Here is a 14,641-nt window from a genome sequence, read left to right as displayed (position 1 = left end):
GTGCTGGGCTTTAACACACGCCAGCGAAAGGCCTTCCTGAACGCAGTGATGCGCTGGGGGATGCCGTCTCAGGACGCGTTTTCCTCTCAGTGGTTGGTGAGGGACCTCAGGGGCAAGACTGAAAAAGAATTCAAGTAAGAAATTCAGTTTTAAACTGTTCAAACATGAGCTTTCTCCACTTGTGTCCATCGTTTAACCGTATATTTCTCTTTTATCTTCTTCTGTCCCAGAGCTTACGTGTCTCTGTTTATGCGTCACCTATGCGAGCCGGTGGCTGACGGTGCTGAGACGTTTGCAGACGGTGTCCCGAGGGAGGGCCTGTGTCGTCAGCCGGTCCTCACGCGAATTGGCGTCATGTCCCTCGTCAAAAAGAAGGTCAGACTGGAGCTTTTTGCCCTCAAGTGTCAAGAAAAGACTGTAGAGAAAAATGGAATGGAACGAAACGTGTCTCCACTTCCTCCTGTCAAACAAAAAAATGTTGTAACCAGAGTCTGTGCAGCAGTGATCATAGAGTGGAGTCTATTATGTTTCACCACATTTTTATAACGTCAAATAACTAATTAAAATAATATAAAATTAAAAATGTATCTATCGTGCACTTTCACCTTTTGGCTCGTATCCCATCAACTGACACGGAGGGAGGGTTTATGACCTATACTACGGCCAGCCACCAGAGGGCGATCAAGCTGATTTGGCATCACTTTCATGTCCTACATCTTTATTTATATATATACATATATAGTCTGTGGTGTCCAAACAAATGTGCTGAACAAAACAAGTTCGGAACCTTGACGCTCTAATCCTTTCCATTTCAGCGGTTACCATGGCAACAGCAAGTGTAGTTTAATACAAAGGCAAATGATAATTAGTCAGAAACAGCTGCGCAGCCTGTTGCCGTTTAACTCTACTTATTTCATCACTTCTTGTCTCATCAGTCGTGCCTAAAGTGACTCTTGTATCATTGTGCGTATGTCCGTATTGTCGAACGGTCCCGTGACAAATCCGCTGCTTTCCCCTTCGACTGCTTCACAATAAAAGCTGCGTGGCGCTAGCTGACGTGTTTAATGCAAAGCAGCAGCAGGAAGAAGAAATGTTTGGTTTGCATCAGTGGTAACTTAATACAAGTGTGATGCTGTTGCAGGAGAGTAAACAGCTGTTAGTAATAACAAAATATAAGATTTGACGTCTTGAAATTATTAAGGACTATAACTTGGTGTGATCCCACATTAACAGTGTGTGGACTGACGCTTAGAGAGGTGGACTGTAAGTCATTTTCAGGTCTTTCCCTTTTCTAAGCAAGTGATATCTCTAAAGATGTTCTGATTGTTTGACTACTTCCAGTTTCCCTGTTTATTTTAGTTTATCTAAACATCTTTAATCTAGTTTTCAGTCCAAATTGTTAATACTTGTTGACATCCTGATCCACTATCTAAGCCACAGCGATAACATGATTTACTCCCAGACAAATAGGCCATGTGGGTGGTGAGGTTAAGTAAGGTAATACTCGGTGAAGTGTATGGGTGCCAAGTTTTTTAAAATTTATATCTGTGTGTTTTGTGTTCAGATCCAGGAGTTTGAGCACATCAACGGACGGTGGAGTCTCCCAGAGCTCAAGCCTGAGGTCAACGTGGACAAATCCTCCTCCAGGGCCTCCTCCCCTGCAGTGAAGACCGCCACACCCACACCAGACGCCAGCTATAGCAACACACCATGCACCTCCAAGCCAGGTAACCATACATGCATGTGCCAGATCCAGCAGGGGGCGCTCCATGTAAAGGGCATCCGTTGAACATCACCCGCATATTGTGTGTGTTTGTGTGTATTTGTATGAACATGTGCAGCGACCCCTGCTCCTGCAGACAAGCTGGAAAAGAACGGAAAAGAGGGAGAGAAGGAGGAGGACAAAGAGGAAGGTGAGACCCTGTCGGAGAAAGGGAAGGAGAAGGATGAGGGGAAAGAGGTGGACGGCAACAAGACTGGAGACCCTGAAGAGGTGGGACACTTTTTTCAAAACACAAGAAACAGCGAAAACTTTATTTTGAGGCTTTGATTGGCCACTCACCACATTTTCCTAATCAGCCAATTGATATTTTTTAATTTCTGTTTCCACATTTCTGCAGAACTCAGGTCTATTTTATTGAATTTATCAAACCTTCAAATCACATATTTTACTTTACTGCCAAAAAGTTTGTAAGGCACGCTTCACAGTTTTGTGTGTTTTTCTTTATCCAAGGCAGCCATTATTTCCTGGTCACTTTCACACATCGTGAAAATCAAACACCACAGTATCATCAAATGACAAAAACTTCAAATTAACAAGCAGGTTAACAAGTTTGATTGTACAGCTGCATTTGAAACCAAATCATAGATGCAACACAATCAAAAACACGGCAGCAAGGAGACTGTTACATAAATGAAATTAATAACTAAAAGAGAAAAACATGCACAACTCTGGCTTGGTGTGGTGTTATTAAATATTAAACATGCAGTCCAGTACAGTATATACCAACTTATTGATCCCTAATTCTGTCACTGTCCTTAGCTTTCCTCAACAAAAGAGACTCCGCAGAGTGCGTCTCCTGGTCAAAAAGCCGAAAACAAAGAGGAGAACAACCTGAAAGAGGCGGAGAAGAAAGAAACTTCAGACATTCCAGCTGCCACGACCGAGGAGAAGAAAGCGCAGGAGGAAAGCAAAGAAGAGACGAAACAAGACACAGAGTTAAAAGAAGAGAAATCGGGTAAAGACAACAACACAAGAGAGAAAGTGAATGAACTGATAACTTGGTTGGATGAGATCTGATGTCCTCTTTATCTTATTTTTATGTTTTTTTCCCACAGAGGGAGAGAAGGCGGCGGAAAAGAAGGAAAAAGACAAAGAAAAGCGCGAAGAGACGCCCACGGCAACAGAAGCGACAGACACCAAGGAGTCCGAGGTGGCTGACGTGAAGAAAGGTGCGTCTCGCCCGTCTGTGAACACGTACGACGAGTCTGTGCTCAATGACACCTTTACTATCTTTCTCAATAACAGAGGAGGTCAAAGGTGAAAGAGATGCTGGAAAAGACGTCAAAGCAGCGAAGGAGGAGGCGCCCAGAGGTAACGGGAAGCCTCCTGTTGAGCGGCCGCGCTTCATGTTCAACATCGCAGATGGCGGCTTCACTGGTGATTACTGATTTACCTACAGTGACCGTGGGATGGAATGCACAGATCTGTGTGTTACTGTATGTTATGTATTTAAAGAACATATGTAGGGTGATTTTATGACAGATGAAAACATTTTTTAAACATGCATTGAAAAGAATTATCATTATATTATAAGTACAGATGTTCTGACACAGTTTTTCCCTTCCTAAAACAGATTCCGATACCTGGATTTTGCGTATTGGCCGATACTGAGTACCAATCTGACACCAGTGCAATTTTAACAATAACAATTTATATAACAGCCGTAAGCTACTAACTCTGTTGGGAAGTGATGATTGCTGTTATTGCTGTGTGGCCTGGCTCAGGTTAAACAAATACATTCAGAGAATAAATATCATAGAACTTTTATTATCTAGTCTCTCGACAGCCACGACTGAAAAAGAATACAGATACCTCCTTTATATAGCTCGAAACTTAAGTCTTATACGGTGCATATCGTGGTTTTACTTTCCAGCATGAAATATTACCAAACTGCTTACACCAATAAACTTTAAAGATGTGGTATCTGTACATAGATTTGCGTACTCCAGGGAAAACTGGAATTGTACTAGAGACAAGTCTATTTAAAGTTCGAGAAGATTAGAGTCAGAATCCCTGAAAGATGACGAGAAGGTGAAAAGGTGAAAATAACTAATAAGGTTGAGCAAACAGGTTACTAAGCAGTCTAAACAACATGGAAAAATTGCTTTTCAGAGCGTCTCTACAAAAGCAACAGTGAGCTAAAAAATTATCTCCGCCTCGACCACAAAGGCAGAAAAGCTCCACGTGCTGTGCAAACACCTGCAGCCAGGTTTCAGCTTGCTAAGCACTTTGAGACCAAGCTCATTTTTACGCTGGCTTCACCCCCGCAGAGCTGCACACTCTTTGGCAGAACGAGGAGCGGGCTGCCATCTCCTCGGGGAAGATGAACGAGATCTGGCACCGCCGACACGACTTCTGGCTGCTGGCGGGAATTGTGATGTATCCTTGACAGCAGTTGCCCGGGCGATGACCCTTATGTGTTTATTTTTCTATCAGCCGGCAGAAGCCCAGTGCAATAAGTCAACAAGCCAGCGAGAGCTCAGTAAACAGCAAACTGTGTCTGCTGGACGTTGGTGTGGTTACAACCTTCTCCACGGTTGTAGGTCATTTAGTTCATGTTGTTCTCTCTATTATGCTAATTCAGGCCATGCAGCATTTAAGGAAAAGTCTGCTCAGGTGCTGTTAGACTGAAACTGAATGAGAGAAACTGAAACTTATTGTTTTCTTTAGAATCTTTTTAAGTTAATTTTAGCTTCTTTAGCTTCATCCTGTTGAACGTAATCACTGAGGTATTTAAGACGACCCACACAGTGCTGCTACACGCTGTCCTCCGATTGCTCTTTCATGACCTTTAACCTTTGTGCCAGTCACGGCTACGCCCGGTGGCAGGACATCCAGAATGATCCCCAGTTCGCCATTGTCAACGAGCCTTTCAAGATGCAGGCGAATAAAGGCAACTTCCTGGAGATGAAGAACAAGTTTCTGGCTCGACGCTTTAAGGTAAAGACGGAACACAGCTACAGCCTCACCTCCACTTTCAGAGACTTTTTATTTTAAGTTAAAGTTTTTATTTCATATTTTGATACAAAATAGAAAATGAGAGATAAAAATGTTTCTCTACTCTCTATTACCCCCGCACATGTTGTGGGGCGATAGCGATCATCAGTATCTCCATCTGTCTCTCATTCTGTTTTCACACCAGAACTCGAAAACCATTTGGACATTTTTATTCATTGTATTTTTATTGTTCTGTTTGTCGGTGGTGCTTTCGGGTTTCATCAAACTTATATTTTCTGTATCTCAAAGTGAATGTGTTTGACATGTAAGTTAGTTTTGTTCTATGAGTAAAACTGAAAACTGTGGTATGGAATTATAAATTCAAGCTCAATTTCCTTTATGTCAGATCTGCTGCCATGTTTTTTACAGGAGCCCAGACTGGACAAACTAAATCTTTTGAGTTTTAAAGACAACTGAAGTTTACCACAGGTTCACGTTCATGTCTGGAGGGGAGGGAGAGGTGCAACATGCAACTCCACCACTAGATGTCACTAAATTCTACACACTGAACCTTTAAAGCAGCCAAACTATTTTAATCACATTTCTCGGCTTTGTCAATCACCTGACTGGCTTGATGGTCGGATGACATATGCCCCTCGTCCCACATGTCGGCCGGATGGTCTTGCTGACCGCTGCAATTCTGAAAGATCTCTCATCCTGTTTTTGAGAAGCTCACATGTTTCAGATCCTGCCCTCAACATCCTCATTTACTGTATCTCTCTGTCTGTCACACTCTCTTTTTTTCCGTCTTATCTCTCTCTTGCTAAATTACTTTTTGAAAATCAAACATCGAGGTTGCACAAGGCAACCACCATGCGCACCAATTTTCCGTTGGATTAATATTTGTTGTAATTAGTTGTGTAACACGTTAACTCGAAATAGATTTCCCATGAAAAGGCTTTATCATCATTACTATGCAAACCACAACCCTGATATCTCCGAGAAACAACAGATGAATCACAGCTAAAGACATAAAAAAAATTGTATATCACACATATTGTAATATAAACAAGAATATTACATTTTTTTGTCAATTTTGTTGGTTAGCCACGTTGAAAATCAGTTCCCTGTCTGATATATCATAGATATTCATTTCTGTATTGGGTTGTCTGTTTTTTAGACTACATTTAGCTTAGGGATTATAAGTCAATATTTTTTTTTCTTTTAGTTTATGGGGATTCTTCAGATCTCCACATGATGAATTGCATCCAACACTTGTCGGTGTAATCAGCGGCCTCAGCTGCAAACTGTGAATTCAGCTGTGCAGAGGGGGAGCTTAAGTTATAAGAAGTCTCTGTTAACTCTGAGAAAATGTTTGTGTGATGCAGTGGTTGAGTAAAAATGTGTTGAGCAGTCTGCCGACACATCTGCATAAGAAATACCAAAATAAACATTTCCACCCTGCTGCACTTTTTTCATTTTCAGTCTTTCTCTTGCTTGTTCTCGTTCCATGTTGGCAAACGTTTTTTAAGAGGGAATCAAAGCAACTCCCTTGTTTGATATATTATAACAGATATCTGTGTGTTGAAGTGCAAATTCTCTTAACATTGCTGTCATTTTGGTTTAAAGTTTGTAATACTGCCAATGTTCAACGTTGTAATTTAATACATTTACGTGTCCCTGTCCTGCAGCTGTTGGAGCAGGCGCTCGTGATCGAGGAGCAGCTGCGGCGGGCGGCCTACCTGAACATGACCCAGGACCCCAGCCACCCAGCCATGGCACTCAACGCTCGCTTTGCAGAGGTGGAGTGCCTGGCGGAGTCGCACCAGCACCTCAGCAAGGAGTCGCTGGCAGGAAACAAGCCAGCCAACGCTGTCCTGCACAAAGGTCAGAGATCATGCAGAGAGGTCAATAATTAGAGATAAAAATCTCCATTTTCTAAATGTGTTTTTGTAGTGTTATTGAAAACTGTTAGAGGCAGACAGAGAAGCTTAGACACAGTGGGAAAGATCAGCAAACTGATAACCGCAAACCATATGAACAAGAAATACACTACATCATCAACACATCACACCAGCGCTGTTGTGCAATCGCTGTTTCCTGCACCGACAACCATACAGCTCTGCTTGGAGCGGACTGCAGTTAAGCCAAGCAGATAAGCTTACACGATGTTAAGTGATAGCTCCAAACATTTCCTCACCGCCCGCCTGGCAAGTCTGTCCGTGTTTGAATTGGTCTGTCGAAAGGATAACATGCTCAGCACACGACTGTTCTTGTCCTTGTCTTGTATTTCTGCACGTAGCCAAGCTGAAGTTAATAAACGTTCTGCAAATTTTTGAGCTGTGATGCCAATCCGAAACCAGTGATACATTTCATGTAGGGATTTGATAGCAGAGCGAAAGACGATAAAGGATGGGAACAGGAATTTTTGGTAAAGAAGTTGAGACAAGTTGGGACATTTAACCACATAAACGACACCAAAAAAGCTTTTAAAGAAGTACGAAGAACTTTTAAACGTTTGTATGCTGCCTCATTATTTCTTGAGTGGTGTAACTCTGGATGTAAATGTAGTGTAATATCAACCTGCTTTTCTTCCTGCATAATCAAAAAGCGATCAAAATAAAGTATCAGTACTTAATATGACGCCCAAAAGGAGCTAGAAGCTGAAATATGGAAATATTGATCATAAGTAAAGTTATGTCTTTTCCTCTAAGTCAATATAGCCATTTGATGTCTGTTGTTTTCATTGCAGTGTTGAACCAGTTGGAGGAGCTACTGAGCGACATGAAGGCTGACGTGACGCGGCTGCCGGCCACGCTGTCCAGGGTTCCACCCATCGCTGCCCGCCTGCAAATGTCCGAGAGGAGCATCCTCAGCCGACTGGCGAGCAAGGGCACAGAGACGCACACGCCCCCGGTCAGTGACGCCAACCACAACACACACACACACACAATTTAACAGTCACACGTTAAAACCTGCTCAAGCCTTCCTGCACTCAGTGGAAAAATAATAAATGGAGGGCGGCCAATAAAAATACAGAGCCCATTATCTTGTCACCCACCCACCTGCGCTATTTCACTCCACAGCAGCTTAGTCAGCACATTTTTCTGTCAGCTTGCATGGATCAAAACCTGTTTTATTTTCCCTATTGTTCTGTTTTTTTGTTTTTATACATAATTTCCTGTGTGTACGTCGTTCGTGGAAATAAAAGCTTCTTTTCCTTTACACAGCCCATACCGCCAGGACCCTACGCCACCCCCCAGAACTATGGAGCCCCCTTCACCCCTGCACCCCCAAGCGCCCTGTACATGGGAGGGGCCAACTACAGTCAGATGCCACCAGGATCCTTCATATCAGGTCAGTGTTTGGAGCTGCGCTGACACAGACGGGCTCTAGTGCTATAAATAACGTCTAGGTCACACGTTGGAGAATCATACATCCCGCCTCCTCCGTGTTAGTGGGTGGGACATGGATCAAACTTTGAAGTCAAGTAAACATCAAATACATTCATCTCAAAGATGGTTTCTGTCTGTTTAGCTTCCTGTCACACTGATGTCTATTCAAATGGTAGTTTTTCCAGTAAATTAAGACTGAGTCCTGATTGGTCGAGCACATGTTGTGGAATATTTTACATTTTTCATTTAGAAATGGTCATTTTGCACCTTAGTATTTCATTTGTTATACTTTTTATTTGAATGCATGTATGTTCAAATACATAGTTTATTCACAGGAAAAGTTTTATCTTATTTACAAAGTATTTAATATTTTCTGTTAAGAAACATGTCACGCACACATGCAAATACTGAGTGTGAGAAAAGTGTTACACTCAGCGATGATAAACCTCATAAAATATAATGGCAGTCATAATTATAGCATTCGGTGTAATTTACAGAAGAAGAATAGCAGTTTGTTTGATCTGTTTGACACTTGGCAGGCTGGCTATTTGCGCCTGATTTATGATTCTTTGCGGAGGTGTTGTTGCAGATCACTGAAGCTGCCTCTGGCGGAGGAACTGATTTATGGCTCGGCCAAGAGTTTAACCTGTTGATTGTTCCAGCACCACAGCAACTGTAGATTTAGTGCTTGACAAAGTCATGTTGTGCTTTCTTTGTGTACCTGATGTGTTTCTTTTAGTTATGGGTAATAGAAGCTGATGATGATCAGATATGAACCATAAAACAAATGTGTGCAAAGATTTGTTTTTATGCATGAAGTTCACGAGGAGGATTAATCAGTCTATAAAAGCTGTTGTATCAGTTGTAAATCACATCACTGATGCTTCCGAATGAATTCTTTCAGAACAGGTCACTGACCTACACGATATATCAGCCACAACACAAACCAGTCACCAGTTTTAATGTTGTGATGGGTCTGTGTGAGTTTTAAAAATCCATTAACAGCTCCTAACATGACACTGCATCTGTCCAGCCCTGCAGCTGCTGCGACGCACATGCTAACGGTCAAGTGCCGTTTTATATGATGGGTGGGTTCGCCTGACACCTCAAATCACACGCACTCAGCCAACTTCAAGATGAATCGTGAAAAAGTATAATTACTGAGGGAGGAAAGTGAGGGATTTTATTGTGAAAATATTTGTCTTACAACAAAAGATGCTGACAGTTGACAAATTAAAGGAGTTTAACTAGGTTAGCTAATCTTAAACCACACCTCTAATCGTCTGTAAGCCTGTGTGTAATCTGTCAATCCATCACGCTCTAATTTGTCCTGAACATTGAACACATGATTTTCCTTTACTTTTTCAATTGCATATTATTGTGGTGTTGTCCTATAGTGTCCTTCCTAACACAATGTTGAGTCCTTGACTTTCCTTTCATTCACCTCTTCTATACAATATTTACAGAATTGAATTAGGTTGTTGTGCTTATTGAGAAGGTCTGAAATGAGGAAGAGGCTGCTTCAGACAGAACTTATACAAACACAAATTATAGCAACACACGAGAGATAACTCAAAATTAACATGTGTCCTTTAAGAGTTAATTTACGTTGTTCTAGAGGTCGTTTCGAAGGTTTAAGTGGTCGTTAAACAGGTTCTGCAGATGACTGTAGGAGGTTTAGTAGTCATTTAGCAGGTTCAAGTGGTTCTTGAGGAAGTTCTGGTGGTAATTGAGGAAGTTATCGAGGTTCTTCACAAGGTCTTGGTGGTCTCAGGAGATTTCTAGAGGGTCTTTCAGGGATTTTAAGGGTCATCAAGGTGGGTAAACACCTCCAACAGAGTTCAATACACCTGGAAGAACTTATCTAACCCTGACCCTTGTCCTAACTCCTGTATGAGCAAGAGCAGTGAAGATAATCTGGAGGAGAAGAGATGAAGCCTTGTGAATATTATTTTACATTTTGCTGAGTCTTTGAGTTCACAGGGTAGAGAGCGGTGGTTGCACTTACTATCTCATAATGTAAGCATGTGCAGTGTTACTGAAAACGAGAGGATTACTGGGCCGTCCTCTCGCTCTTATGTCTCCTTTACCATCCACGGTCTTTACTGGCATCATAAACTTGTATGAGAAAACACAAGCAGCCCCAACTGACCAATTACAGTTCCTGTGGTGTATCTGTAGCTGTACTGTTTGCAGCCGGCTGCACATGAGCTCCAGCTGAGCTCCAGAGGCTCCACGACACCCTGACAGACGAGCACAAATTTGGCTCCAGAGATCTGGGTTTATTACTTGGCAGCTTTCACTGATGATGGGCAAGACCCGTCCAAAAAATATTTCCCTTATTCAAAGATATCATCTGAGGAATTCCATCTTTATATGGTTATGTTGTTGTGGAAAAACATTTGGCGAAGAAAACGAAAATTACTGACTGTGGGAACTTTAGTGATCAAGGGCAGCGCCATTTAACTATAACATTTCAATATAATCTTTAAATATGTGGAGTAAAGAACTCTTTGATTGCTTCTAAAGCAGCAGCATTTAAACACTTTGAATGGACACTTTATCTCCCCGAGCAGCTTAAGTTGTGAAACCTTCAAAATCCAGAGAGGAGTCAATATTGGAAAAAAACATCTGTAGCGGAGTTTCAGATGTGGCTGCCAGATAAACACCTGAAATAGACATTACCGAAATCAAACACAAACGTGCTGCTCTGCTATATTAAGGCATTTTCATCTCTCAACATGTCCGACCTCAAAACCTTAATGCTTTGCTGAGGAGTAGTGACACATTGTGCAACAATAAAAGCACAGTCTGTGCTATCAGACCTGCCGGAGGAGTGTTTTCTTTCTTTTTCGAGTGTGTGTATTTTCTCTTGTGAAGAGCTGTTGTGTTTTGGCGCAGATTACTTATTGAGTTTAAAAGGTTTAGAATTAAAACCATAAAAACAAAAAAAAAAAAAGGCAAAGAATTTTTTTTCGCTTTTGGCCTCTTGTCCGATCCCCTCGCCTGCAGTCTGTCAGTGTGCTCAGGCAGTTTGTGAATTTATTTGCTCATAATTAGTTTGGTAACAACATATGCTCACCAGACACATTCTCCGCTCTGCATGTGCGTTCGTGTTTGGAGAATGTTTAGATAGCTGAGATGTGGCAGAGATAACTGGTAAAACCTGATATGGCCCAATAGCTTTGCCCTTAAAAACCACAACAGCCAGCTCCCTCAGCACTCTGCCTGCCTCTCACTCAGAGTATCTTGATTTATGTAATTGTAGACTGAGACATCTGTCAAAGGCATTGCATTTTAGAGAGCCAGAGCCTATCTCTGAAAATGTCATTATGCTCAGCCTGTCTGAGTCGGGCCGTGCCAAGAAAACATTCGGACTTTGTACCAAGGTATTTTGAGAGGGACAGAAACCACAGAAGGAGTTTAGTTGTGTAAATGTTGTGTTGCGACTTGTGAAGCGGCGGACGGCTAAGCCGGTCAGAAATAGTCACGCGCGAGTTGTGTCGCTCCGCGGGTTTTTCTGCTCGCGAGGCCTCGTGGCGAGCAGCTGAGGCTGAGGGCGGCCGAGCTGCCTCAGAACATCCTGAACCTCTGGCAGGGCAGAGGCACGCAGCAAATGAGGCCGCGTTTGTGGTCTTGATTGGGGTTCCGCTGCTTCCTGACCTTTTTTAGATTCAGCCAGAGAGGAGGGGGAAGAAAGTGAGCAGGAGAACTGGACGGAGTTAAAACAACACAGCCCTCTGATTTTGTGACCTCCTAGCTTCCCTCCATTAACGACAACTCTCCTGAGAAAAGCTCCCTCACTTAAGTACACAAAACATGTCCAAAAATATGCATGTCTGCCCTGCATGGCACTTTAACTACGCACCTACTTCTTTAGCTGCACTCTGTGAACCCTGCTACAAATCATAACGATGCAGCAAATGCTCCTGTGAAGGAGCAGTGTTCTGTGTTGTCTCTCACATGGCTTTATCTCTGCATTTGCTGAATATTTATGTTGAATCACATTTTGGAAAACCTGTTTCAGCCGTCAGTGCCTCCTTGAGGAAGCTGCTCATCTCAGAGGAGTCCATTCTAGACAAAACATCTTTTATTGATTTAGAAATTAGAGAGATGGAGTCGAGCCCTCATGTCTGCAAGCACCTGCCCTGCTGAAGTGTCCTTGAGCAGGACATCGAACTCCCGCCAGCTCCAGTAGCTCCCTACCATCTCTGACCTCTGACCTCCCTGCAGAGGCGGGAGGCAGACAAAAAGAGAATCCCCTACGGGGGCCAGTAAAGTGTCACATTATCCTGCTCCCCTGCTCCGAGTCTCCACTACAGTCTGCCGCTTGTCTGCCCCCACAGAAGCCGCCGCCGCTGCTGGGGCCACCGGGGGAGCTGCTGGGGGAGCCGCCGGAGGGCCAACCGCTGCCAGTGTTTGCCAGAAGACGAAAGAGCATGATGTGGTGCAGCGGCAGCGAGTGGTGGACCTCTGGAAGGACGGCAAGTCAGAAGGGGCCATCGGGCAGGAGCTGAGGATGCCCAAGTCCACGGTGCACAGCATCATTGTCAAGTACCGGCTCAGCAACACGGTGGAAAACCTACCGCGCAATGGCCGACCAAAGAAACCCTGAGGTTAAACTGAGAGACTCGACAAGGGGGAGAAAGAAAGGAAGGACATTTGGATTTAAGAATCCTGGAATGTAGCAAAAAAAAAAAAGAGACGGTGGAAGCAGAAAAGGAGAGATGAAAAACCTGAATGCACGAGGAGGACAAGGACAAGGCACCTTAACTCTGCTGGAATGTGAGGGATATAAAGGGGGAAGCAAATTCGCTGGGTAGATTGAGTAAGTACGAAAGAAAGCAAAAAGGACAGGACATGAAAAGTGAAAAGAAGTACTGGCACTATGGTCCACAAAATAAAACAAGCAATCAACCACAGAGGGAGACGGAGGGGGGGGAGAGAAAGAGAGAGAGAGAGATCCAAAATACCAAGGGAGAGGTGAAAAGCTGGCCCTGAGATCAAGCACTAATGATGCGTGGGAGGAAAATGAGTCAGAGAGAAAGAAAAAAGGAGAGATGACCTGTCTGGAACAAACAAATCCTCAAGCAAGGAGCTGCTGAAAAAAAGGCCCAAAAATCTGACTTTAGGAGGAAATATGTCTGGACTGAACGAAGAATGGAAAAAAAAAAGAGGGTATGTTAATGCAATCACAGGTTTTCAAGAATTCAAATATGACGGTCGAATTGAAGAAAAATGCAACAAAGGAAAGAGGATTTTTTTATTTTTTATTCTGCCTCAGACAGATTTCTCAAGACGACGACTTTTTCTGTTTCTCCCTCCGCGCCGAAAAAAAAAAAGATTTCCCCCTGGATCGATTCTTCATCTGCCGGCTGACTGAACAAGCCTGCCCCCCTTGCTCTGACCCCGTACTCCCTCATTCTTCCACAGTCCTCCACTCCTCCGTCTCTCTTTCTCACTCTCTCACACACACACACTCTAGACCTCACACACAACCTGAAAACCTGCAAAGAAGTTAATATGTCTGCCGAGTATGTGCAGATGAGATCCAGACTTGAAATAGAAAAAGGGACGAGCTGGACTTATCTTGCTAAAAAAAAAAAAAAAAAAAAAAGGACAGAAAGAAAAAAAAGAATTGTCTAAGTATATAACTCTACTTCCCATGGACTCTGTTGCCCTCGCATTCCTTAGTCCAACCAAGCGTATCAGCAAGAAGCATAGTTAAAAAACTGAGACGCTTGCCTTCGACCAACAATCAGTAGCGACGTTCCTCTGACGAGCTGGTATTGACACATGTACTGTATTTACAAAAGCGTATTTACTATTGCACCTTTATTTTCTGAGGGGTCACTCAAAGGGGAATATCACTCAAGTGAAGTATTTACATTTCCTGTTTTAAAGCCTCATCACAGGAAAGAGGGGAAAAAAATGACCGTATTTATGAGCAGCTCTTCCCTACAGCCGAAGACTGTAATCTGTCACCGAGAGAGAAGCGGAGACTCACTTTGAAGCCCGAAGAGACATTTTTGTTCTTCGAGCTTCTTTATTGTGACAGTGTGATGGATTCCACGCTGGAAAATGTCCCCTGATCCCAGGGAAAATAAAACACTCTGGACTCTGTCATCGTTTTTCCAGCTGAGTGTGTGTATGTGTGTATGTGTGTGCGGGTATCTGTGGAAGTTGTGCGTGCATGTGTGTGTGCAGTAGAGCTGTACATCAGAGTGACATCTCGGAGTGGGGAAACAGGACAAACTCTTTTGCCTGGAAAGAGGAGACATGAACAATCAGTTACACAGTCCAGACTTTTCCAGGACTTACTTACTGTATGAGTATTTTTAAGCTAAGATTGAGTGGTATTTCCCTTTCAGCTTGAAGAACATTAAGGCCAGAAAAGTGTGGCACTGATGCGGCCCGCAATGAGAATACAGTGTGTGTGTATGTGTGTGTGTGTAGATTGAGGAATGCAGTGTGTGCTGACGGTGGCACTTCCATTTTTTATTAAAACCAGGGACCATTTAGCTGC

General features: G+C 43.1%; 1 protein-coding gene across 1 annotated transcript in view; it reads left to right on the top strand.

Moving 5' to 3' along the window:
• The window catches only part of chd3 (chromodomain helicase DNA binding protein 3), a 30,592-nt gene extending 16,354 nt beyond the window's left edge, over nucleotides 1-14,238 (top strand). The window contains exons 28-40 of the mRNA XM_020105629.2: nucleotides 1-134; nucleotides 231-375; nucleotides 1,565-1,727; nucleotides 1,842-1,993; nucleotides 2,543-2,738; nucleotides 2,839-2,952; nucleotides 3,029-3,160; nucleotides 4,054-4,162; nucleotides 4,591-4,723; nucleotides 6,412-6,607; nucleotides 7,473-7,636; nucleotides 7,951-8,077; nucleotides 12,462-14,238. Coding sequence (XP_019961188.2) covers nucleotides 1-134; nucleotides 231-375; nucleotides 1,565-1,727; nucleotides 1,842-1,993; nucleotides 2,543-2,738; nucleotides 2,839-2,952; nucleotides 3,029-3,160; nucleotides 4,054-4,162; nucleotides 4,591-4,723; nucleotides 6,412-6,607; nucleotides 7,473-7,636; nucleotides 7,951-8,077; nucleotides 12,462-12,730 — 2,034 coding nt within the window. The 3' untranslated portion in view covers nucleotides 12,731-14,238. The remainder of the gene's footprint in view (nucleotides 135-230; nucleotides 376-1,564; nucleotides 1,728-1,841; nucleotides 1,994-2,542; nucleotides 2,739-2,838; nucleotides 2,953-3,028; nucleotides 3,161-4,053; nucleotides 4,163-4,590; nucleotides 4,724-6,411; nucleotides 6,608-7,472; nucleotides 7,637-7,950; nucleotides 8,078-12,461) is intronic.
• Nucleotides 14,239-14,641: the final 403 nt, after the last annotated feature.

This window comes from Paralichthys olivaceus, chromosome 22 (genome assembly GCF_024713975.1).
Source record: "Paralichthys olivaceus isolate ysfri-2021 chromosome 22, ASM2471397v2, whole genome shotgun sequence".
In the NCBI taxonomy this organism is placed as follows: Eukaryota; Metazoa; Chordata; class Actinopteri; order Pleuronectiformes; family Paralichthyidae; genus Paralichthys; species Paralichthys olivaceus.
Note: the sequence above shows the minus strand (reverse complement) of the source record. Positions and strands in the feature narration are given on the sequence as shown.